Source organism: Magnolia sinica, chromosome 5 (assembly GCF_029962835.1).
Source record: "Magnolia sinica isolate HGM2019 chromosome 5, MsV1, whole genome shotgun sequence".
NCBI classification, from domain to species: domain Eukaryota; kingdom Viridiplantae; phylum Streptophyta; class Magnoliopsida; order Magnoliales; family Magnoliaceae; genus Magnolia; species Magnolia sinica.
The window spans coordinates 12,061,260-12,087,408 of NC_080577.1; the positions used below are offsets into that span (position 1 = coordinate 12,061,260).

The window sequence follows — 26,149 nt, forward strand, 5'->3', positions numbered from 1 at the left end:
AAATCCTTAAACCTAAACCTACACCTAACCCTAATCTCAACTCCCTAACCTAAACCTAAACCTAAACTTGAAAACCCAAGCCTAAACCCGATCCCGAACCCAAACCCGATTTCCTAAACCGAAACCTTAACCTATTCTCAAATCCCTAAACCTAAACCTACACCAAATCCTAAGCTCAACTCTGTATCCTAAAGCTAAACCTAAACTTGAAAACCCAAACCTAAATACGATCCCGAACCCGAACCCGATTTCCTAAACCTAAACCTTAACCTATTCTCAATTCCCTAAACCTTAACCTATAACCTAACTTAAATCTAAACCTATAACCTACACTTATAACCTATAACCTAAACCTAAACCTAAAACTTGAATTTATTCTCAAATCCCTAAACCAAAACCTACACCTAATCTCAACTCCCTAACCTAAACCTAAACTTGAAAACCCAAGCCTAAACCTGATCCCAATTTCCTAAACCTAAACCTTAACCTATTCTCAAATCTCTAAACCTAAACCTACACCAAATCCTAATCTCAACTCACTAACCTAAACCTAAACCTAAACTTGAAAACCCAAACCTAAACCCAAACCCGAACTCGATTTCATAAACCTAAAACCTTAACCTATTCTCAATTCCGTATAGCTATAACCTATAACCTAAACCTAAACCATAACCTTAACCTAAACCTTATCCTAAACCTAAACCTAAACCTTAACCTTAACCTTAACCTAAACCTAAACCTAAACCTTAACCTTAACCTTAACCTAAACCTAAACCTAAACCTAAACCTATACTTATGAATTCTAATTTATTTTATAAAAGTTCATTTACGACTAAGTTATTTTCTTAATAAGTTTATTGCCTTAATCTATTATTTACAAAACTGCAGGATAAATTTCACTTGGATTTGAGTGTTCCCTACATCTCCTATGCTGTTGACGACATGATGAAGGAGTGGTTCAAGGCTTATTGCGGTAAGTTATACCAGCAGTACAAGCGGTCTGCGAGCCACGAGGAGCCCGCACAGTCCACACCGCCTCACGTGACCCATGAGGACTGGCGGATACTCTGCGATAGGTTTTTGCCTGATTCTTTTCAGGTAATATTTACATATTTACGTAATCTTAACGTGATAATTAATTTCATAATTAATAACAATGCATTATGTATAATGTGTTCAAAAGAGGAGCAAAAAAATTTTTAACAATAGGAGAAAGTTAGAAGTAAATCACGTAGCTGGTTCAAAGTCATTTGTACGATTTTGTCACGACATGGTAAGAAATTACTGGTAATTTATATATTCTTTTCATGCATTTATATTAACTATATTTTTCTTTCGATTGCGCAGCGAGATTTCGTCATTGGCCAGGAGCCCGGACCAGTAGACTTCTACAAAGGGACTCACTGTCGGCAGGCGAGTGGATCTTGGATACATCCTAGAGACAGCGAGATTTAGGTAAAAATTTTTATATTGTAAAATTTAATTGCATTAAATTATAATAATGTCATTTATTATGAAAATTCATATGTTTTCATTACAGGAGGAGATGGATACCTTACACAGTCAGCCACTCCTGGTGGTACTCAGCGGAGTGAGACAGAAATCCTAAGTCAGGTGCTTAGCACCCGTTCTGGATATGTGCGTGGGCTTGGCCATGGTGCCAAGCTCATGGCACCCGCTAGAGTTGCCTCCAGCCGATTCGTCGTCATTGGCGACAGCGTCGTACGCCGAGCGAATACCGCAGAGAGAGAGGTTCAGCAGCTACGGGTTGTCGTCGATGACATCAGAGATCAACTGGACAGGCAGAGGGAGGAGCAGGAGAGGAAGATGATGGAGGAGCTGGCGAGGCAGAGGGAGGAGCAGGAGAGGAAGATGGAGGAGATGAAGGTGGAGCATGAGTGACAGATGATGAAGATGTTTCAAGCTTTCGCTGCACGCATACCCACTGATGCCCCACTACCTTCGCCTTCATCTTTATGATTTTTTCTTTTTTATTTATGATGTTAAACTTATATGTATTTATGCGTGAATGAATGTGACGCGTATAAGATTGTTTGTGTTTGGATGTATGTAGTTTATGTTTGGATGGATTTACTAGTTTGGGTTAGATGGATTTGAATGTGAATATGATGAAATTTGACAGGTGTATTATGATATAACAAGTGTACATTAGGAAAAATATGATACATAACAGGTGTATATCAGGATGTGAATATGAATATGATGATATAACAGGTATATCAGGATGAATATGATGAAATATATTGCAACGGGTGTCTATCAGGTATTTTGTACGGAATTTTGTATTGGATGTTTTTTTTTTTCAAAAAAGACTTTTAGCGACGAAAATTTTCGCCACTAAAGGTTTTGTCAAAATATATATAGCGATGAAAGTTTTCGCCGCTAAAAGTTTTGTAGCTATTTTTAGCTACGAAAATTTTCATTGCTAACAGTTTTCTAAATATTTATAGCGACGAAACTTTCGTCGCTAAAAGCGAAAAATATATTTTTGGTAGCGAAAATGTTCGATGCTAAAAGTCTTGCAAAGTATATTTCGCTGCGAAATTATTCATGCTAAAACTAGAAAATATATTTTTAGCAGTGAAAAGTTTCGCTGCTAATAGTCTTGCAATATTTTTCTAGCGACGAAATGTGTCGTGGCGAAAAGTTGAATGAATATTTTTAGCAGCGAAAAGTTTCGCTGCTAATAGTCTTGCAATATTTTTTTAGCGACGAAACGTGTCGTGGCGAAAAGTAGAACGAATATTTTTAGCAGCGAAAAGTTTCGCTGCTAATAGTCTTGCAATATTTTTTTAGCGACGAAACGTGTCGCGGCAAAAAGTTGAATGAATATTTTTAGCAGCAAAAATGTTCGCTGCTAAAAGTCTTCTACAGATTTTTTAGCAACGAAAATTTTCGTTGCTATAAGTGGAACGATTATTTTTTGCAGCGAAACTTTTCGCTACTAAAAGTTTGTACAGTTTTTTGTAGCGATGAAACTTTTCATCGCTAAAATGCATCTATTTAGCAACGATTCGATTTTTTCGCCGTTGAAACTCTTTTATGGCGGTGTATTAGAGACGAATCTAGTGACGAAAACTTTCGTCGCTAAAACTATTTAGCTACGAAAAAATGGCTTTTAGCGACGAATATTTTTGCTGCTAAAAGTCTTCTATAGATTTTTTAGCAACGAAAATTTTCGTTGCTACAAGTGGAACGATTATTTTTTGCAGTGAAAATTTTCGCTGCTAAAAGTCCTGTATAGTTTTTTTTAGCAACGAAAAGTTTTGTCACTAAAAAGCATCTATTTAGCAACGATTTGATTTTTTCGCTGTTGAAACTCTTTTGTGGCGGTGTATTAACGACGAATCTAGCAACGAAAAATTTCGTCGCTAAAACTATTTAGCTACGAAAAAATGGCTTTTAGCGACGAAAATTTTCGTTGCTAAAAGTGGGATTTCTTGTAGTTTTGGTTTCTCCATTTGACAACTTTAATAGAGTGATTCCGGAGATAGTTACCCAGGCTAACAACAATTTTTCTTATGGCACTCCCCACCCTGGAGGAGGTCCAGTCCGCAGTTTCAGCTTTACCTCTAGATGGGGCCCCAATCCCGAATGGGTTCTTGGGAGCTTTCTTTACGGCCTGCTAGGATATTGTGGGCTTAGATCTTCACCGGGCCATCAAGTTCCTGTTCCAGGGAGGTACGATTCCTAGAGCTTTCTTGGCTACTCTTCTTTGTTTAATTCCCAAGAAATCGGCGCCTAAAACTTTCGCTGATTTTCGCCCGATTAGTTTATGTAATTGCATGTACATGGTTTTTTCCAAGGTGATTGCAGCTAGACTGAACTCCCTTCTCCCCAAGCTTATCTCAGAAGAGCAGATGGCCTTTGTCCAAGGGAGATCCATTTCTGACTCTATATCCTTAGCGCAAGAACTCTTTCGTGACATTGATAAGAAAGTCAAGGGAAGCAACGTACTATTCAAGATTGATCTAGAGAAGGTGTATGACAGTATTAATTGGTCCTATCTCAAAGCGGTTCTTCTTAGCTTCGGTTTCTGTGAAGGTTGGATTTCCATGACGAAGAAATGTTGGTCTGGGCCTTGGTTCTCTGTGTTGGTCAATGGAGAATCCTTGGGCTTCTTCAAATTGGAGAGAGGTCTTCGCCAGGGGGACCCTCTATCCCTAAGTCTCTTCATTTTGGCCATGGAAGTTCTTAGTCAGGGATTGAAAGCTCTGTTCCAATCTTACCTTGGTCCGGTCTATAAGACCAATCGTTGTAGTTTGGCGATCCCGCATCTCCTATTTGCTGTTGATATAGCCATTTTTTCCAACTAGTCCTCCTCCTCAGTCAGGATTTTAAGGAGATTCCTTCTCTCCTTCATGGACGTTTTCGGGCTCAAAGTCAATTCCGCCAAAAGCTCCTTCATCGTTTCCTCTAAGATGCCTATCAACAGGATTTGACGTATCGAAAGGGAGGCTGGATTCTCGTGATCTTCCTCGCCATTCCTCTACCTCAGAGTCCCTCTATCCAAAGGGTGAATCCAAGCATCCAACTTCCAGCCGTTAGTGGAGAAAGTTCTTGGCCGTATCTTTGGGTGGAAAGCGCATTTCCTCAATTAGGCTGCCAAGGTTGTTCTAATCAAACACGTCCTCTCGAGCATTCCGCTTCATTCCCTAGCGGCGGTCGATATCCCAAAGAAGACAATTTCTCCCCTTGAGAAAGGGTTCGCCGATTTCTTTTGGGGATGGTCTGAAGGAAAAAAGAATCTTCATTGGGTGAGTTGGAAGACTATTGCGAGCCCTTCCAACGAAAGAGGGTTGGGCATCAAAGCTTTAAGAGACGTCTCTGTAGCCCTAAAGTTAAAGAGAGCCTGGTCTATCTTCGTTGATCACCACAGTAGTTTCTGGGCTAAATTCATAAGAGCTAAATACGATGTCACGCTGCCTTAGGGTCTAGCAGCTCGGCGCCATTTTGACTCCCCGTCGTGGACTCAAGTGAGAAAACACATTGACCTCTTAGCTGCTAATTGTCGGCCATTGCTGGGAAATGGGAACAGCAATTTCTGGGATACAGACTGGACAGGCCTAGGCCCTCTCAAAGGCTACCTTCTTAGCAACCTTTCTCCCCAATCCCAAAATCTGAAGATTAATGAGGTCATTGGTACTGAGGGTCTGCTCCATACAACTCCTTCCCTGCCTCCCTGCTAGATTCTGTTCGCCACCACATCATTTCGGAAGGCCTGTCCCTTCGCCAGGGAGAGGACCGTCTCATTTGGACTAGAGAAAGGTCGGGCCATTTTTCAACCAAATCTGCCTGGAAGGTCATCAGATCCCATCATCAACAGCTAATTTGGGCTACTTGGACGTCGCACCCTCATCTCCCTCCCAAAATTGCCATCTTCGCGTGGAAAATCCTTTATAAGGCAGTCCCAGTTGATATTAGTGTGAAGAAGAAGGGTATTCAGATGGCTTCCTCCTGTGTTTGCTGTAAGGATGATAGTCGTAACGAGGAATCCCTCGACCACCTCTTCGTTCAAAGCTAGCTAGCATCGGCTCTATGGTCTTATTTCTCTTCCATTCTCTTGGTTCATTTACTCCCTAACCAATCAATGGGTAGCCGAGTCTTGCAATGGTGGACTATTGCGAAAGATTTGTCCCCACTGGGTCTGCTTAGAGGGATCATTTTGGCCCTCATCCTCTGGGAAATATGGATAGCGAGGAACAAAAAGCGCTTTGACAACCGTTAGATCAGGATTCAGCACTCCATCAATCAGGTTCATTCGTAGCTCTCCCGTCTGTATAAAGCTTTCCCCCTCCCGCCGTGTAGATCCCAGCGCGACAGCGAGGTGGTTGCTGATCTGGGCATTCCTCGGTCGGTTATTCCTCCTCCCACGCTGTCTGTGGTGAAATGGACTTACCCATCGAAGGGGTGGGTTAAACTGAATGTTGATGGATCTTTCAAAGGTAACCTGGATTTGTCTAGAAGTGGGGGAACCTGTAGAAATGAGAAGGGCAATTTCCTCTTTGCATTCACTAAGGGATACGTTGATGGATTAAAGCATTGTAAGGAATTAGGCTACTCTAACGTTGAGGTGGAGAGTGACTCCATCTCCGTCGTGGATTTATTCTCTAATAGAGGGACTGTCTTTTAGATCGCCTTCTACTGGAAAAACCAATTCGATATTCTTCAGGGACCTCTTTCAATTTCTGTTAAACATATTCCTAAATAGTCGAACGTGGCGGCTGATAGCCTGGCCAGGTGGGGTAGCCTAAATCAGCTGAATTGGTTGTTCCAATTTACTGTGGATCTTCCATGCATCACTCGTGGGGAGCTGGTTCTCGATAAAGCTGGCTTGGGGGTGCTATTCTCGTAGCCTCCATTTTCTCCTTCTATCTGTCGGTCCACTTGTTTCCTTTTGTTTGGCTCTTTATGATAGGCAGGCCCAGTGCTTTTTCTCTGGGCATCCCCGAAATTGTAAATGCGCTTTCGCTATCGAATACAGTCAGGGCCGTCAGTTGGCCGTTTTAAAAGCTATTCTGTCAAAAAAAAAAAAAAAAAAAAGCTGTCACAAGTCCCTTACAGATGCCGATAGGCCAGTCTACTGTTGCCCTCCCAAACCAAAATCGGAGGAGTCTGTCATAGATTTCCAGTTCCCTAGCCCTTCCTCACCAATGCGTATCCGTCGGCCTACCTACCTCCTCGATGAAGAGTATATTGCCATGTACGAGAAGGCCGTCTCGATCATGAAGCAACTCAGCTATGAAGACCCACGGAGCTTTAACCGCCAAGCAAACATGCACTGCATCTATTGCACCGGGGCCTATAACCAAGAAAATTCAACCTCCATTTTCAAGATCCACAATTCATGGCTATTCTTCCCATGGCATCGAGCCATGATCTACTTCCATGAGCGGATGCTTGCGAAATTCATGGGAGATGACACCTTGGCGCTGCCTTACTGGAATTGGGATGCCCCTGCAGGCATGGTTTTCCCCACTATGTACTTGAATGGGTCTTTCGTTAATAAGGACCGGAATCCCTCCCACCTCCCACCCCAAGTCGCGGACGTCAGCTACAACGAAAAGGAGAGTGGGCTTGGGCCTGAGGACCAAATATCCTCCAACCTTGCTTTCATGTACACTCAAATGGTTTCTGGTGCAAAGAAGCCCGAACTCTTTATGGGATGCAAGTACAAAGCCGGTAAGGAGGGCTACTGCAAGTCGCCAGGAACAATAGAGAAGGCTCCCCATGACACGTTGCACTCATGGGTTGGGAGCAATATAACGCCTGAGGGGGAGAACATGGGTGCGTTCTACTCGGCTGCACGTGACCCTGTCTCTATGCTCATCACGCAAACATTGATCGCCTGTGGAATGTCTGGAAGGGGCTAAGAGGGAACCGCCTTGAGTTTGAAGATCCTGAGTAGCTCGACTCTTACTTCTACTTCTATGATGAGAACGCCCAACTTGTCAGGATCAAGATACGGGATACCTTGGACATGACTAAATTCAGGTATACTTACCATGAGGTGGACCTTCCTTGGCTCAATGCACGCCCCAAACCATCCATTTCTCCCAAAATCGCACGCAACATATTGAAGATGAGAGAGACCCAGAACGGATTGCAACTGCCGAGTCTCCGGACTTTGGCCCGGAGGGTCGCACCCTCGACACTACCATAAGGACCAAGGTCCATAGGACTAAGATTCACAGAAGCAAAAAAGAGAAAGAGGAAGAAGAAGAGGTGTTAGTCGTGTATGGGATTGATGTTAAGAAGGACACATATGTGAAGTTTGATGTCTATGTCAATGTGGTTGATGAAACCACCACAGGACCTGAGTCTCGAGAATTTGCAGAGACCTATGTTAACATGCGCAGTGGTGTAAGGTTAGTGAGGAATGAGGGAGATTCGACAGTGAAGGGAAAGAGTACTCTTAAGTTAAGTATTTCAGAAGTGTTGGAAGATTTAGAGGCAGATGAAGATGAGTACATATGGATTACTTTGGTGCGGAGGGGTGGGACCGGAGTCAATATAACCATTGACGGGATTCGGATTGAATATATGAGGTAATTTCTGAACCAGTAGGGTATCTTTAACCTGATGGAGTACTCGAGGGAAATGTAATACTGTCTTTGGTTTTCTTTTAGCTTATATTTAAATGAATGATTGTCCATTCTTTTAATTAATGACAAGTGAGCTGAGCATCTTGATTTTGGAACTTGGGCCCATGGTATGCGGACCTTGGTTATATAAGAAAACGTATGTTCTATATATATAATGTATAAGGTATTTGTGACTTGGGCCGTGGTATGTGGACCTTGGCAGAAGTCCAACCTATGTTGTCTTTTTTATAAAAAAATAAAAAATAAAAAAATAAAAAAAACCGTTGGAACACTGTCAGGTTTGCTGACATGGCTCTCCTCAAAAAAAATTTAAAAAAAAAGGTGGAATGGACGTTGGCACCTTACCACCTAATCTTGCCATTCGAAAGAATAGTGCATCTTTCACCTGGTGCACCTTGCCTTAGAAATGGTCTTTAAAAACATGTTTGAAAGTTGTTAGGTTGTAATTTTTTATTTTTATTATATATATATATATATATATATATATATATATATATATATATATATATATATATATATATATATATATAAAGTGACGCCTGTCACCTATCTCCGGCACAACGTGTGGACCAGTTAAAAACCACCACGATGGGTCAACAAGGACATCTGTGGCGGTAGGGTCACCATGCAATCCTCATCCGAAGAGGTACAGTAGGTAGATTATTTAAATATAATACTTTATTTTCTTCATTCCTTACCGAAGCTGCTCCTTTTCATCGCTTCTTCACTTAATTTGAAACAAAATGATCAATTGAAGACTGTCGAAGTTGCACATCTTAACAAACTTGGTGAACCATGCATGCACAGAGAGAGAGAGAGAGAGAGAGAGAGAGAGAGAGAGAGAGAGGAATTACAAAACATGCTAAAATCCACGAGACACCATTACACAAAAAGAAAACAAAAGACAGATAAAAACAAATACGTTGCACTCCCATTTTATTCAAACATTAACGTAAGTAAAAAACTATATCCGGATACACTATAAATTACTGAGGGAGTTTATTGTAAGGGAGCGTGCTCTAGTTTTTCACTGCAAACTGCGATTGGAGATAATCAATTATTTTCTTGTCAACTTGGAATGCCTTGGCAAGAACATCATCTGAGATGGGCGGATTTGATCCAAACACAGCATTTGCAATGGTGATGGTTCCAGGGTTCTGGCTGCCAAATCCTGCAATGGCTATGGCATTAGTGTCACCGATGTTAAACTGGAAGTGAATGAGGCCTTCGGGGAAGACAAACACATCGCCTTTATGAAGGGTCTTTGTTATGAAGCGATTTTCAGTGTTGGAAGTGACGAATCCGACATAGAGGGTGCCCTCCAATACTGTTAGGATCTCTGTGGCCCGCGGGTGTGTGTGGGGTGGATTGAGACCATAGGGTGCAAAATCTATCCGAGCCAGGGAGACGCCGAGGGTGTTGAGTCCAGGTATCTGGGCTACATTCACGGGGGTCACAAAGGACCCAACCTTGTTATCTGTGTTGCCTGGTTTGTCCAGTCCCGTGAAGAAGAAATCATCAGCTTGAACTTCCTTTGGGTCCTTGCACACAAATCCATTCACCAACACTGCCATCATATAATACAAAAGAGATTGTAAGCAGTATATTCTTTCCTTTTTACAAAAAAAGAAGAAGAGTATATTCTTTCAAGACCTATTAAACCAACAAAAAGGTAGTGTGTCCCACCCATCACATGAATCCTTTTATGTGGATTGCATTTCTATGAAACATTTGCAACATTGATGCAATTACTTGGAGTGAACATACCTTCGCTGTTGTTCAAAGCAACGCAGAAATCCTGTAAAGGGCTGGGATCGGATGCAGCGGCAAATGAGAAAGTAAATGCAAGGAATGTTAGGAGAAGAAAGCCAGTGGCCATCTTGAAAATGTTTGGGAGTGTTTACGTATGTAAGCTAGGAAACCCTGAATCTTATAATGAGTAGTGTTTTTTGGCTGTGGGTTTTGTAAGAAGATTAAGCCAGTATTTATAGGGTTAAGGAAATGTTGATCACTGAAATGGTCTTATTACTTTAGAAGCAATGAAGGTTTATTTATTGTTATTTTTTCAAATCCAAGACTGGTTCTTGGCCTATGCACAAGAAGGAATTGGTTGAGTCAGTTGCTTGTAAAAAATATAGTCATTTGTTTACTAAGTCTAGATTTCATATATGCTAACCACTCCGATTAGGCTATGAGGGCTGCAAAATAGGTGAGGAGATATGGTAAAGCTCAGTCGTGCTATGACGTCTCATGATATGGTCGAGAATAGGTCCCGGTATTGCTTCGGAGAGGATTAGGCGTTCTATGTGTAAGACGTTAATGGGTGTTACGCTGACCTTATGTGGCTTACCTTGATGAATGTGTTGTATATCCACACCGTCCATCCATTTTTCCATCTCATTTTAAGACTGATCCTACAGTTTAAGCACATCTAAATCTCAGGTGGACCACACTACAGGAATCGATGGTGATTGACCATTAAAAACTTATTGGGGCCATGGAAGTTTTGGATGAAGCTGATCTTTGTATTTTTCCCTTCATCAAGGTCTGTTTGACCTTATCAACAGATTAGATGGAAAATAAACATTAAGGTCGGAAATAGGTAGTTTTTCATTGTGATCATTCAATCACTACTGTTTACTGTGGTGTGGTTCACTTGAGATTTGGATCTGCTTAAGTTTTGGGACCATTCACTAAAATGATCTGGAAAACTGGATGGACGGTGTGGATATTAAACACATTAATCAAGGTGGGCCCCACAACCAGGGTAACACCCACTAATGCGTGTGGCCTCTCTACCAATCACCGTTCATGAGATTTGAAGAAATCAACAATCACAACAATTAGAAAAGGCAATGGTGGGCCCATCTACTTGGTTACAGTAGAGTATGTTATGCTCGGCATATAATCAATCGTCCAATGTATATGACCTGTCCACCTAAAGTTGTGTAAGCCGTGGATGAGAAATGGACCATCAATATGGATGGCCCATGGCTCAACAAGCACACCAGTCAGACAGTCCTACCCGTTGCTCTCTTCAATTAATCTCTCCTTCTACCTCATGTTTGTAATCGATCTGGCATCACCACCGATAGCGGAATCGATAGTTTTCTTAGATAAATTTCTCAAAATGATTGCAAGCTCGCATTCACGGGAGGTCAAGTGTGGTGTTTCGCTGACTGTGGAGCCCATCTTGATATATATGTTGTATATCCAAACAATTTATCAACTTTTACAGCTCATTTTATGTCATGGTCCAAAAAATGAAGCAGATCCAAATCTCAAGTGGATCACACCATAGGAAAAGGTGGCAATTGACCGGTAGAAACTTCCTGTGGACCATAAAAGTTTTGTACCAAGCTGATTTTGTGTTTTCCCTTTATTTAGATCTACATGACCCATTAACACATTGGATAAAAAATAAATATTACAGTAAACTTTAAGAAGTTTTTAATGATGGGTGTTCAATAACCACCTTTTCCTGTGTTGAGATTTGGATTGCTTCATTTTTTAGTCCCTACCATAAAATTAGTGGACAAACTGATGGACGGGGTGGATATACAACACATACATCAAGGTGACTGCTACAGTCAGGGAAACACCTGCTCCAATGTTAACTGTGTAACTCCTGATCATAACACACCCAATCCATCACTCGCCTCATTCACCGATTGGTGGGAATTTATATGTGGGGGAAGACACGGCCCTCCTATGAACACGGTGGACTTTGGACAAAGGTATCTATAACTGATTGCACATGGCCCAAGACTAGCTATTCAAGTAATGGCACTTGCAAAACGGCTGGTAAGACCATTTTGTTTTTTGGCCGAACGGCAGATAGGACTTTGCAGGCTTCGCTGTTAAGAGTTAGTGTTCCGTTAAACGTGATTTTTGCGAGGTATTTTTCTTTCCAAGTAGAAAAACATTGTTTCTCTTGCACATGCACACAGAAATGGTACTCTTGCACGTGGCATATGAGTATGTTAAATATATATATATATATATATATATATATATATATATATATATATATATATATATATATATAGGTTAAAGGTGAGCTCTTGCCACGATTTCATTAATCATTGCAAATTTACAACCTTTCGGGTATGCCCCAACAAAAGTAGGAGGCAGCACCTATCATGTGAAAACAAAGGAAAGGAAGAATAGGAGCAACAAAATGTACCGGCACAACTATGGACACGACTCCCACCACCGGCACAAGTATGTTAAATATACAGTCAAGATCATGTGCCAAATATATGTGGATCATGCTGAAATCAATCCACTGAACAAACAGTCATAATAGGGCTGATCCATGACATCTAATGGATTTTCGAAACAGCAAATAGTCAACATCCCAAATTCAACTAACAAATATCCATTATTCTATGATCAGAATGGTTGGATCAATATTATTTTGGAACTATGCTACATCTAAAGTCAATCTCACTATTTGGGCTGTTCAGATTGAGATCCATGCATGAAGCATAACACAGTAATCTCAATCAGGATCTTTGCCAAACGGACTTGAGTGTACAAGTCAGCTAACCTTATATGCCAGCGTGGCAGACAAGCAAAATATTCCACTCATCCATCAAGTGGACCTCATTGTGTAGATGTCACTCTCGGAATCAATAGGCTGGTTTGGCCCATTAGGCTTCCCAGTAGAATGGCTTGTGTTGGAGCACTAGGCCCGAGGGCCTGCTTGGGCTTAAAAATCCAGCCTGTTTCAAAGTCTGACTGGGCTTGGATGTAGATGAGCGAAAGCCCATTAGCCCAGCCCGTTAGGGTTTTGATTTTTTATTTTATTTTTAATCCTTTTAAATACACACACTCATATTTCTATGGAATGATAGGCCCTTTGTTGATGTTGTTTGCGTTAGGCCGTCTTGAGAACGCTATTTTTATTTTTTATTTTTGATTCAAATTGAGTTTTTTTTTTTTTTTAGATGGGAAAAAACTTTACAAGGCTCTGCACAATATTTCAGGCCCCCTCACAACAAATTGAGAGGGCCTATCATAAGGGGACACATGCGTTCAACTATCTACAAGAGAAGCCAAAAAAAAAAAAAAAACCAGAAAGAAACAAACAAGCATCAACGTTAGCCAATCGTTCTCAGCGCTCCTAGCCTAACCCTATCCAAGAAGAGCATGCCACGAACGAGAAGGGGAAGGGACCTAGAATGAAGATAAATCACAGAATGTTGAAGGAGGCTCCCTTCACGAGCCATACCATCAGCCAGACCGTTCCCTTCGCGGAGAGTGTGAGCGAAAGAAAAAATTCCTAGCCAGTGTAAATGGTTAATTCTTGACAGCTAAGGTTTCTACTTCCAAGGAGTCTTGGATTGCTTAATGAGGGAATCAATCAACAATTTTGAATCAGACTCTAAAATTATCGTGTCCAAACCTTTCTCCAAACAGAGCATCATCCCGTCGTAAATGGCAAAAAGTTCTGCCATATTGTTAGAACCAACCCCGTAGGCCACGGTGAAACCTAATATAAAGGCACTGCTGTCATTCCTGCAGATGCCACCCCCACCTGAGGGACCAGGATTACCTAGTGATGAGCCATCAACATTTAATTTGACCCATCCTGGGGTTGGCTGTCTCCATTTAACCTGGATTGAGGCAGAATGATACTGATTAACAACCGAGTTGAAGGGACTAAACCCACGAGTCGAGCCAATAGTGTCCATTATATCAGTTCCAATAACCAGGTTAGCCCACCATCTGACACGGGCCACAGACCTCCTGATGATCAGAGGAGAGTTGTCATACACTGCACCATTTCTCGAGCACCAGAGCTCCCAAAGAATAAGGATCAGCAACAGAATTCTAACTGAATTTGGCGCAGCACCTGGAGTTGAAGCATTCCTCCAATGGTTTACTTTGCCTTCTACTGAGCTGTGGAGTAGACGAGGGACACCACACATCACACCGAACGTAGTCTAAAGAACTTTTGCATGACACCCAAACAGAAAGAGATGGGAAATTGATTCTGTTTGAGGAGTAACATTCATATCTTCAAGGCAGCATCTACACCTTGAGGCAATGGTAATGCCTTTAGCTTGAACTCTGTTATCGACGGGGATCGCATTTTGAAGAACTCTCCATATGAATATGGAGAATTTGGGAGGGAGATTGCCATGCCAGATCCACTTTGCCCATTGGATGGGAGGGCACGGCGATCTCAGCAACTTCTAGGCTGACCGAAGGGTGAACTTCCCTGAAGATTCGAGTGGCCAGATGCACTCAGAGGGTTCGTCAGAAGTTGTGAAACTGCCATTGAATATATTGTCAATTATCTGTTGAGGGAGGAGGAAGAATACCCGGGAAGGAGGGAGAGGGCCTGAGCGACCTAGGACATCTTTCAACTATAGCTCCTCCAGCAAGCAGACGCAAGAAGGGGCCCCTGCCCATCCAATTTTCTGACCAAAAGTTTAGATCATCACAGCCAACAAACCATTGAACTGTCTCCAAATGGATCGGAATAAGGGATCTAACTCTCTTCCAAAGCGGCAACGTCTTGAGAACGCTTATTAAAGGCTTTGAACCTTCAATTATCACTCCTTGAACTGTGCTTCACAAACAGGGCCTGCACTTCTATTTTCCCTTCAAGCATGCTAATCATAGCAGACATCGCTTGCCTCATGCTGAGAGATGGGTTAGTACCACGCCAAAATTGCAAATTTGCGATGGATTTTGTCTGTCACAAAAAAGGCTTGGTTTAATGACGGACTTAGTCCATCTCGCCTAACTTGTTTTATGGAAATAGTAGTAGTCAAAAGTGGCAGGATTTAGTCCGTCGCTAAAATAATCTTTGTGACGGATTTAGTCCGTCACAAGTTAAGATTTTGCGACGGATTTTGGTCCGTCGCAAAGTACAGCCTCTAGCGACAGATTTTATTTGCTTCTGCAATGATTCATTGTCCGTCATAAATGGCCTTTTTCCCCTTCTTTTTTTTTTTTTGTTTTTTCTTTTTACAGAATATGGTGGTTAATTGTTTTATTGTAGTTTAAGAAGTGTTTTTAAATAAAATTTCACTTCTTTAATTGTATTAATTTGTATATAAGATTATTTCTGTAATAATTGATTGATGCAACTTTTTTTATTTATTTATTTATTTATTTTTTTTATATCAATGGCATAGGGTGGGTATGGACAACGGGCTTAGATTTCAGGAGTGGATTAGGTGCACCTCTAGCCTCACACAACACGGTGTAGCCCTGACACGGGGCTCATCTTGATATATGTATTGTATATCCACTCCGTCCATCCGTTTTTCCATATCATTTTACATTACGAACCCAAAAATGAAGCAGTTACAATTTCAGATGGACCACACCAGATGAAACAGTGACGATTGGATCTGCTTCGTTTTTGGGCTCATGGCCTAAAATGAGCTGGAAAATACATACATCATTTGTGGGTTGTTCACTCCCCAAGTATAGGGTTGTGATGTAGTAATAAACTCGGTAAGACCGAGGTCGAATCCACAGGGACTGATACCTGTACGTTATTTGAAACCAAGTAGAACTAGAACTATATTTAAGATGTGATCTAAACCAAGTAGAATTTAAGAAATAATTGTGGAACAATTATCTAAAATTTTAAGAAATTCAGAGGAAGGAAACTAGGGTTTCAGAGGATCCACTTGTAGAGATTAGGGAGATCTTATGCCTGCATCAAGGATTATGGAATTCAAACTGAACTTACTTGATCTGGTTTTCAAGAGATGAAAGGTATATGAATTAGAATGGATTCCATCACCACACTATGCCTAGGAGACAAAGTTAACAAAAGAATTAAACTAATTGCCAACCAGTCAACATGCCATGAAGGTCAAGAAGAGTACCATCATCCAACCATGCCTAGGAGACGATGGTGAACAACAGGGCCTCCTGACGTCATAAACATCAAAAGAGAAAAAGAAATATTCAAAGCCATTGCAACCCATTGTAATCACGTTTCCTCAATCAGGCTACCAGGATTGTTCTAATCAAACATGTCCTCTCGAGCATTCCGCTTCATTCCCTAGCAGCGGTCGATATCCCAAAGAAGACAATTTCTTCCCTTGAGAAAGGGTTCGCCGATTTCTTTTGGGGATGGTCTGAAGGAAAAAAGAATCTTCATTGGGTGAGTTGGAAGACTATTGCGGGCCCTTCCAAAGAATGAGGGCTGGGCATCAAAGCTTTAAGAGACGTCTCCGCAGCCCTAAAGTTAAAGAGAGCCTGATCTATCTTCACTGATCACCACAATAGTTTATGGGCTAAATTCATAAGAGCTAAACATGATGCCACGCTGCCTTAGGGTCTAACAGCTCGGCGCCATTTTGACTCCCTGTCGTGGACTTAGGTGAGGAAACACATCAACCTCCTAGCTGCTAATTGTCGTCTATTGCTGGGAAACGGGAACAACAATTTCTGGGATGCAGACTGGATGGGCCTAGGCCCTCTCAAAGGCTACCTTCTTAGCAACCTTCTCCCCAATCCCAAAATATGAAGATTAATGAGGTCATTGGTACTGAGGGTTTGCTCCATAACAACTCCTTCCCTGCCTCCCTGCCAGATTCTGTTTGCCACCACGTCAGTTCGAAAGGCCTGTCCCTTTGCCAGGGAGAGGACCGTCTCATTTGGACTAGAGAAAGGTTGGGCCATTTTTCAACCAAATCTGCCTGGCAGGTCATCAGATCCCATCACCAGCAGCTAATCTGGGCTACTTGGACGTGGCACCCTCATCTCCCTCCCAAATTGTCATCTTCGCGTGGAAAATCCTTTATAAGGCAGTCTCGGTTGATATTAGTGTGAAGAAGAAGGGTATTCAGATGGCTTCCTCCTGTGTTTGCTGTAAGGATGATAGCCATAACGAGGAATCCCTCGACCACCTCTTCGTTCAAAGCGAGCTAGCATCGGCTCTGTGGTCTTATTTCTCTTCCATTCTCTCAGTTCATTTACTCCCTAACCAATCAGTGGGTGGCCGAGTCTTGCAATGGTGGACTATTGCAAAGGAATTCTCCCCATTGGGTCTGCTTAGAGGGATCATTCCGGCCCTCATCCTTTGGGAAATATGGATAGCAAGGAACGAAAAGCGCTTTGACAACCGTCAGATCAGGATTTAGCACTCCATCAATCAGGTTCGTTCGTGGCTCACCTGTCTATACAAAGCTTTCCCCCTCCCGCCGTGCAGATCCCAGCGCGACAGCGAGGTGGTTGCTGATCTGGGCATTCTTTGGTCGGTTATTTCTCCTCACACGCTGTTTGTGGTGAAATGGACTTGCCCATCGAAGGAGTGGGTTAAACTGAATGTTGATGGATCTTCCAGAGGTAACCCGGGCTTGTCTGGAAGTGGGGGAACCCGTAGAAATGAGAAGGGCAATTTCCTCTTTGCATTCACTAAGGGATACGTTGATGGATTAAAGCATTGTAAGGAATTAGGCTACTCTAACGTTGAGGTGGAGAGTGACTCCATCTCCGTCGTGGATTTATTCTCTAATAGAGGGACTATCTCTTAGATCGCCTTCTACTGGAAAAACCAATTCGATATTCTTCAGGGACCTCTTTCAATTTCTGTTAAACATATTCCTAAATAGTCGAATGTGGCGGCTGATAGCCTGGCCAGGTGGGGTAGCCTAAATCAGCTGAATTGGTTGTTCCAATTTACCGCGGATCTTCCATGCATCACTCGTGGGGAGCTGGTTCTCGATAAAGCTAGCTTGGGGCGCTATTCTCATAGCCTCCATTTTCTGCTTCTATCTGTCGGTCCACTTCTTTCCTTTTGTTTGGTTCTTTATGATAGGCAGGCCCAATGCTTTTTCTCTGGGCCTCCCCGAAATTGTAAATGCGCTTTCGCTATCGAATACATTCAGGGCCGTCAGTTGGCCGTTTTAAAAGCTATTCTGTCAAAAAAAAAAAAAAAGAAGCTGTCACAAGTCCCTTACAGATGCCGATAGGCCAGTCTACTGTTGCCCTCCCAAACCAAAATCGGAGGAGTCTGTCATAGATTTCCAGTTCCCTAGCCCTTCCTCACCAATGCGTATCCGTCGGCCTACCTACCTCCTCGATGAAGAGTATATTGCCATGTACGAGAAGGCCGTCTCGATCATGAAGCAACTCAGCTATGAAGACCCACGGAGCTTTAACCGCCAAGCAAACATGCACTGCATCTATTGCACCGGGGCCTATAACCAAGAAAATTCAACCTCCATTTTCAAGATCCACAATTCATGGCTATTCTTCCCATGGCATCGAGCCATGATCTACTTCCATGAGCGGATGCTTGCGAAATTCATGGGAGATGACACCTTTGCGCTGCCTTACTGGAATTGGGATGCCCCTGCAGGCATGGTTTTCCCCACTATGTACTTGAATGGGTCTTTCGTTAATAAGGACCGGAATCCCTCCCACCTCCCACCCCAAGTCGCGGACGTCAGCTACAGCGAAAAGGAGAGTGGGCTTGGGCCTGAGGACCAAATATCCTCCAACCTTGCTTTCATGTACACTCAAATGGTTTCTGGTGCAAAGAAGCCCGAACTCTTTATGGGATGCAAGTACAAAGCCGGTAAGGAGGGCTACTGCAAGTCGCCAGGAACAATAGAGAAGGCTCCCCATGACACGTTGCACTCATGGGTTGGGAGCAATATAACGCCTGAGGGGGAGAACATGGGTGCGTTCTACTCGGCTGCACGTGACCCTGTCTCTATGCTCATCACGCAAACATTGATCGCCTGTGGAATGTCTGGAAGGGGCTAAGAGGGAACCGCCTTGAGTTTGAAGATCCTGAGTAGCTCGACTCTTACTTCTACTTCTATGATGAGAACGCCCAACTTGTCAGGATCAAGATACGGGATACATTGGACATGACTAAATTCAGGTATACTTACCATGAGGTGGACCTTCCTTGGCTCAATGCACGCCCCAAACCATCCATTTCTCCCAAAATCGCACGCAACATATTGAAGATGAGAGAGACCCAGAACGGATTGCAACTGCCGAGTCTCCGGACTTTGGCCCGGAGGGTCGCACCCTCGACACTACCATAAGGACCAAGGTCCATAGGACTAGGATTCACAGAAGCAAAAAAGAGAAAGAGGAAGAAGAAGAGGTGTTAGTCGTGTATGGGATTGATGTTAAGAAGGACACATGTGAAGTTTGATGTCTATGTCAATGTGGTTGATGAAACCACCACAGGACCTGAGTCTCGAGAATTTGCAGGGACCTATGTTAACATGCGCAATGGTGTAAGGTTAGTGAGGAATGAGGGAGATTCGACAGTGAATGGAAAGAGTACTCTTTAAGTTAAGTATTTCAGAAGTGTTGGAAGATTTAGAGGCAGATGAAGATGAGTACATATGGATTACTTTGGTGCGGAGGGGTGGGACCGGAGTCAATATAACCATTGACGGGATTCGGATTGAATATATGAGGTAATTTCTGAACCAGTAGGGCATCTTTAAATTTCTGAACCAGTAGGGCATCTTTAACCTGATGGAGTACTCGAGGGAAATTTAATACTGTCTTTGGTTTTCTTTTAGCTTATATTTAAATGAATGATTATCCATTCTTTTAATTAATGACAAGTGAGCTGAGCATCTTGATTTTGGAAGTTGGGCCCATGGTATGCGGACCTTGGTTATATAAGAAAACGTATGTTCTATATATATAATGTATAAGGTATTTGTGACTTGGACCGTGGTATGTGGACCTTGGCAGAAGTCCAACCTATGTTGTCTTAAAAAATAAAATTAAAAAAAAAAAAAAAAAAAAAAAAACCGTTGGAACACTGTCAGGTTTGCTGACACGGCTCTCCTCAAAAAAAATTTAAAAGAAAAGGTGAAATGGACGTTGGCACCTTACCACCTAATCTTGCCATTCGAAAGAATAGTGCATCTTTCACCTGGTGCACCTTGCCTTAGAAATGGTCATTAAAAGCATGTTTGAAAGTTGTTAGGTTGCAATTTTTTATTTTTATTTTATATATATATATATATATATATATATATATATAAAGTGACGCCTGTCACCTATCTCCGGCACAACGTGTGGACCAGTTAAAAACCACCACGATGGGTCAACAAGGACATCTGTGGCGGTGGGTTCACCATGCAATCCTCATCCGAAGAGGTACAGTAGGTAGATTATTTAAATATAATACTTTATTTTCTTCATTCCTTACCGAAGCTGCTCCTTTTCATCGCTTCTTCACTTAATTTGAAACAAAATGATCAATTGAAGACTGTCGAAGTTGCACATCTTAACAAACTTGGTGAACCATGCAAGCAGAGAGAGAGAGAGAGAGAGAGAGAGAGAGAGAGAGAGAGAGAGAGAGAGAGAGAGAGAGAGAGAGAGAGAGAGAGAGAGAGAGGAATTACAAAACATGCTAAAATCCACGAGACACCATTACACAAAAAGAAAACAAAAGACAGATAAAAACAAATACGTTGCACTCCCATTTTATTCAAACATTAACGTAAGTAAAAAACTATATCCGGATACACTATAAATTACTGAGGGAGTTTATTGTAAGGGAGCGTGCTCTAGTTTTTCACTGCAAACTGCGATTGGAGATAATCAATTATTTTCTTGTCAACTTGGAATGCCTTGGCAAGAACATCATCTGAGATGGGCGGATTTGATCCAAACACAGCATTTGCAATGGTGATGGTTCCAGGGTTCTGGCTGCCAAATCCTGCAATGGCTATGGCATTAGTGTCACCGATGTTAAACTGGAAGTGAATGAGGCCTTCGGGGAAGACAAACACATCGCCTTTATGAAGGGTCTTTGTTATGAAGCGATTTTCAGTGTTGGAAGTGACGAATCCGACATAGAGGGTGCCCTCCAATACTGTTAGGATCTCTGTGGCCCGCGGGTGTGTGTGGGGTGGATTGAGACCATAGGGTGCAAAATCTATCCGAGCCAGGGAGACGCCGAGGGTGTTGAGTCCAGGTATCTGGGCTACATTCACGGGGGTCACAACGGACCCAACCTTGTTATCTGTGTTGCCTGGTTTGTCCAGTCCCGTGAAGAAGAAATCATCAGCTTGAACTTCCTTTGGGTCCTTGCACACAAATCCATTCACCAACACTGCCATCATATAATACAAAAGAGATTGTAAGCAGTATATTCTTTCCTTTCTACAAAAAAAAAAAATAAAAGAAGAGTATATTCTTTCAAGACCTATTAAACCAACAAAAAGGTAGTGTGTCCCACCCATCACATGAATCCTTTTATGTGGATTGCATTTCTATGAAACATTTGCAACATTGATGCAATTACTTGGAGTGAACATACCTTCGCTGTTGTTCAAAGCAACGCAGAAATCCTGTAAAGGGCTGGGATCGGATGCAGCGGCAAATGAGAAAGTAAATGCAAGGAATGTTAGGAGAAGAAAGCCAGTGGCCATCTTGAAAATGTTTGGGAGTGTTTATGTATGGAAGCTAGGAAACCCTGAATCTTATAATGAGTAGTGTTTTTTGGCTGTGGGTTTTGTAAGAAGATTAAGCCAGTATTTATAGGGTTAAGGAAATGTTGATCACTGAAATGGTCTTATTACTTTAGAAGCAATGAAGGTTTATTTATTGTTATTTTTTCAAATCCAAGACTGGTTCTTGGCCTATGCACAAGAAGGAATTGGTTGAGTCAGTTGCTTGTAAAAAATATAGTCATTTGTTTACTAAGTCTAGATTTCATATATGCTAACCACTCCCATTCGGCTATGAGGGCTGCAAAATAGGTGAGGAGATATGGTAAAGCTCAGTCGTGCTATGATGTCTCATGATATGATCGAGAATAGGTCCCGGTATTGCTTCGGAGAGGATTAGGCGTTCCATGTGTAAGACGTTAATGGGTGTTACGCGGACCTTATGTGGCTTACCTTGATGAATGTGTTGTATATCCACACCGTCCATCCATTTTTCCATCTCATTTTAAGACTGATCCTACAGTTTAAGCACATCTAAATCTCAGGTGGACCACACTACAGGAATCGATGGTGGTTGACCATTAAAAACTTATTGGGGCCATGGAAGTTTTGGATGAAGCTGATCTTTGTATTTTTCCCTTCATCAAGGTCTGTTTGACCTTATCAACAGATTAGATGGAAAATAAACATTAAGGTTGGAAATAGGTAGTTTTTCATTGTGATCATTCAATCACTACTGTTTACTGTGGTGTGGTTCACTTGAGATTTGGATCTGCTTAAGTTTTGGGACCATTCACTAAAATGATCTGGAAAACTGGATGGACGGTGTGGATATTGAACACATTAATCAAGGTGGGCCCCACAACCAGGGTAACACCCACTAATGCGTGCGGCCTCTCTACCAATCACCGTTCATGAGATTTGAAGAAATCAACAATCACAACAATTAGAAAAGGCAATGGTGGGCCCATCTACTTGGTTACAGTAGAGTATGTTATGCTCGGCATATAATCAATCGTCCAATGTATATGACCTGTCCACCTAAAGTTGTGTAAGCCGTGGATGAGAAATGGACCATCAATATGGATGGCCCATGGCTCAACAAGCACACCAGTCAGACAGTCCTACCCGTTGCTCTCTTCAATTAATCTCTCCTTCTACCTCATGTTTGTAATCGATCTGGCATCACCACCGATAGCCGAATCGATAGTTTTCTTAGATAAATTTCTCAAAATGATTGCAAGCTCGCATTCACGGGAGGTCAAGTGTGGTGTTTCGCTGACTGTGGAGCCCATCTTGATATATATGTTGTATATCCAAACAATTTATCAACTTTTACAGCTCATTTTATGTCATGGTCCAAAAAATGAAGCAGATCCAAATCTCAAGTGGATCACACCATAGGAAAAGGTGGCAATTGACCGGTAGAAACTTCCTGTGGACCATAAAAGTTTTGTACCAAGCTGATTTTGTGTTTTCCCTTTATTTAGATCTACATGACCCATTAACACATTGGATAAAAAATAAATATTACAGTAAACTTTAAGAAGTTTTTAATGATGGGTGTTCAATAACCACCTTTTCCTGTGTTGAGATTTGGATTGCTTCATTTTTTAGTCCCTACCATAAAATTAGTGGACAAACTGATGGACGGGGTGGATATACAACACATACATCAAGGTGACTGCTACAGTCAGGGAAACACCTGCTCCAATGTTAACCGGGTAACTCCTGATCATAACACACCCAATCCATCACTCGCCTCATTCACCGATTGGTGGGAATTTATATGTGGGGGAAGACACGGCCCTCCTATGAACACGGTGGACTTTGGACAAAGGTATCTATAACTGATTGCACATGGCCCAAGACTAGCTATTCAAGTAATGGCACTTGCAAAACGGCTGGTAAGACCATTTTGTTTTTTGGCCGAACAGCAGATAGGACTTTGCAGGCTTCGCTGTTAGAGTTAGTGTTCTGTTAAACGTGATTTTTGCGAGGTATTTTTCTTTCCAAGTAGAAAAACATTGTTTCTCTTGCACATGCGCACAGAGATGGTACTCTTGCACGTGGCATATGAGTATGTTATATATATATATATATATATAGGTTAAAGGTGAGCTCTTGCCACGATTTCATTAATCATTGCAAATTTACAACCTTTCGGGTATGCCCCAACAAAAGTAGGAGGCAGCACCTATCATGTGAAAACAAAGGAAAGGAAGAATAGGAGCAACAAAATGTACCGGCACAACTATGGACACGACTCCCACCACCGGCACAAGTATGTTAAATATACAGTCAAGATCATGTGCCAAATATATGTGGATCATGCTGAAATCAATCCACTGAACAAACAGTCATAATAGGGCTGATCCATGACATCTAATGGATTTTCGAAACAGCAAATAGTCAACATCCCAAATTCAACTAACAAATATCCATTATTCTATGATCAGAATGGTTGGATCAATATTATTTTGGAACTATGCTACATCTAAAGTCGATCTCACTATTTGGGCTGTTCAGATTGAGATCCATGCATGAAGCATAACACAGTAATCTCAATCAGGATCTTTGCCAAACCGACTTGAGTGTACAAGTCAGCTAACCTTATATGCCAGCGTGGCAGACAAGCAAAATATTCCACTCATCCATCAAGTGGACCTCATTGTGTAGATGTCACTCTCGGAATCAATAGGCTGGTTTGGCCCATTAGGCTTCCCAGTAGAATGGCTTGTGTTGGAGCACTAGGCCCGAGGGCCTGCTTGGGCTTAAAAATCCAGCCTGTTTCAAAGTCGGACTGGGCTTGGATGTAGATGGGCAAAAGCCCATTAGCCCAGCCCGTTACGGTTTTGATTTTTTTTTTTTTCCCTTTTAAATACACACACTCATTTCTATGGAATGATAGGCCCTTTGTTGATGTTGTTTGCGTTAGGCCGTCTTGAGAACGCTATTTTTATTTTTTATTTTTGAATCAAATTGATTTTTTTTTTTCAGATGGGAAAAAACTTTACAAGGCTCTGCACAATATTTCAGGCTCCCTCACAACAAATTGAGAGGGCCTATCATAAGGGGACACATGCGTCCAACTATCTACAAGAGAAGCCAAAAAAAAAAAAAAAAAACCAGAAAGAAACAAACAAGCATCAACGTTAGCCAATTGTTCTCAGCGCTCCTAGCCTAACCCTATCCAAGAAGAGCATGCCACGAACGAGAAGGGGAAGGGACCTAGAATGAAGGTAAATCACAGAATGTTGAAGGAGTCTCCCTTCACGAGCCAAACCATCAGCCAGACCGTTCCCTTCGCGGAGAGTGTGAGCGAAAGAAAAAATTCCTAGCCAGTGTAAATGGTTAATTCTTGACAGCTAAGGTTTCTACTTCCAAGGAGTCTTTGTGTTGAGGGTCAAATATTGCATATCAGACCCAGTTGTTACCTGGATTTACAAACGTAGTATTGTTTAACGGCCTGATTTAATCATGTTTGTGATGCAGGGTGTATTCACGAGCTTGGACTGGAAAAGGGTACTAAAAGCATGGATTTAACGCTCTGATGACACCCAAGGCAAGGGACGGACTCTAGGAGACGAAGATCGATGGAATTATGCATCAAGGATCCGAGGAAAGCAGGCCATTTACGTTAAAGAGGCCCAAAATTGGTGAAAAATGCAAGATCACATAGTTCTTGCCATCTGATTGGCTCAAAACTTCATACATGGCCTGAGAGCCATAAATTAACCGTACATATCAAATTTCAGCCCTCGGATCACTATGGAAGTACCCAACTGACAGATCAGCCCATAAACCGTTGATTCTGGGCCCACCTGATATCTGGAACTGTCTCAACTTTGGTCTCGACGGTTTAAATAAGATGGGAAAATGAATGGATGGATCAGATTGTTGAAACACATCACAGTGGGGCCCGTATGTGATGTGTGTGTGCACAGCACACGTAGACCCGTCTCCTTCCCAAACACGGCAACATCCGTTTCGCGCTGCGTAACGGACGGACGACGTCCATTTTGCGGACGGTAGTGGGCCCCACAGTGTAATTTTTCGGATGATCCAAGCCATCCATCGTGTAGAGGGCCTCAAATACTATAAACCCTTGCTAAAATTTTACACCCAAGCGTGCACATGTGCATGATACAGAGGCCACAAACAGGCACTCCTGCAACGTTCAAAATGAATTTTGGCATGATTTCTTCTTTGGGCCTCATGAATAGACGTTCAAAACCACCCATTCTTGACCGAAATTTTATCCTGAATCCAATGGACGGGGTGGATTTCTCCGAAAATACCTCAATGGGGCCCACCGAACACGTCAGCGCCTCTGCGTACGCCTTACGCGCGTTCGGGGAATCCGAGATTTGCGGGAGGTGGGTCATGATCATTAACATTATGAGTGATCCAGACCGTCTAATGTGTCTACAGGGAGGCCAATACCCTAGCCAAGATTTCAAAATTGTCAGGAAGGTCGATATCACGCCGCAAAGACACTCCAAACGCAAGTCGTTTTGCATTTTTACTGCGCAGACGAACTCAGTTGCTGCGAAAGCTCTTCTATTCCGACTCCAACACAGTCTCTTATACAAAAAACTT

The 26,149-nt window shown here is 42.2% G+C and overlaps 3 protein-coding genes, 1 long non-coding RNA gene and 2 pseudogenes across 4 annotated transcripts; 3 read left to right on the plus strand and 3 right to left on the minus strand.

The window, feature by feature from the left end:
* The first annotated feature begins 1,193 nt into the window (after positions 1 to 1,193).
* LOC131245461 (uncharacterized) lies at positions 1,194 to 2,315 on the plus strand. Its single transcript, XR_009170888.1, has 2 exons — positions 1,194 to 2,162; positions 2,195 to 2,315. It is a non-coding gene; the product is annotated as an uncharacterized LOC131245461 (long non-coding RNA).
* Positions 2,316 to 3,812: 1,497 nt separating this feature from the next.
* Positions 3,813 to 8,093, plus strand: LOC131246939 (aureusidin synthase-like; annotated as a pseudogene).
* Positions 8,094 to 9,037: 944 nt separating this feature from the next.
* LOC131247217 (putative germin-like protein 2-1) lies at positions 9,038 to 10,044 on the minus strand. The gene is made up of 2 exons (XM_058247632.1): positions 9,894 to 10,044; positions 9,038 to 9,693 (listed from the first exon to the last, which is right to left on the minus strand). The coding sequence occupies exons 1-2, from the start codon at positions 10,003 to 10,005 to the stop codon at positions 9,146 to 9,148; spliced, it is 660 nt and encodes a 219-aa protein (XP_058103615.1). The 5' UTR covers positions 10,006 to 10,044; the 3' UTR covers positions 9,038 to 9,145.
* Positions 10,045 to 13,453: 3,409 nt separating this feature from the next.
* Positions 13,454 to 14,062, minus strand: LOC131246940 (uncharacterized). The gene has a single exon (XM_058247400.1). The coding sequence runs from the start codon at positions 14,060 to 14,062 to the stop codon at positions 13,454 to 13,456; it is 609 nt and encodes a 202-aa protein (XP_058103383.1).
* A 727-nt stretch (positions 14,063 to 14,789) lies between these two features.
* Positions 14,790 to 19,564, plus strand: LOC131246941 (aureusidin synthase-like; annotated as a pseudogene).
* Positions 19,565 to 20,554: 990 nt separating this feature from the next.
* LOC131247218 (putative germin-like protein 2-1) lies at positions 20,555 to 21,573 on the minus strand. Its single transcript, XM_058247633.1, has 2 exons — positions 21,418 to 21,573; positions 20,555 to 21,210 (listed from the first exon to the last, which is right to left on the minus strand). The coding sequence occupies exons 1-2, from the start codon at positions 21,527 to 21,529 to the stop codon at positions 20,663 to 20,665; spliced, it is 660 nt and encodes a 219-aa protein (XP_058103616.1). The 5' UTR covers positions 21,530 to 21,573; the 3' UTR covers positions 20,555 to 20,662.
* Positions 21,574 to 26,149: the final 4,576 nt, after the last annotated feature.

Coding starts and splice junctions, on each gene's coding strand:
- LOC131247217 (XM_058247632.1), bottom strand. CDS start 10,005: ATGGCCACTGGCTTTCTTCTCCTAACATTCCTTGCATTTACTTTCTCA. Junction 9,694..9,893: donor TGCTTTGAACAACAGCGAAG/GTATGTTCACTC, acceptor ATATGATGGCAG/TGTTGGTGAATGGATTTGTG.
- LOC131246940 (XM_058247400.1), bottom strand. CDS start 14,062: ATGTGTGGTGTCCCTCGTCTACTCCACAGCTCAGTAGAAGGCAAAGTA.
- LOC131247218 (XM_058247633.1), bottom strand. CDS start 21,529: ATGGCCACTGGCTTTCTTCTCCTAACATTCCTTGCATTTACTTTCTCA. Junction 21,211..21,417: donor TGCTTTGAACAACAGCGAAG/GTATGTTCACTC, acceptor ATATGATGGCAG/TGTTGGTGAATGGATTTGTG.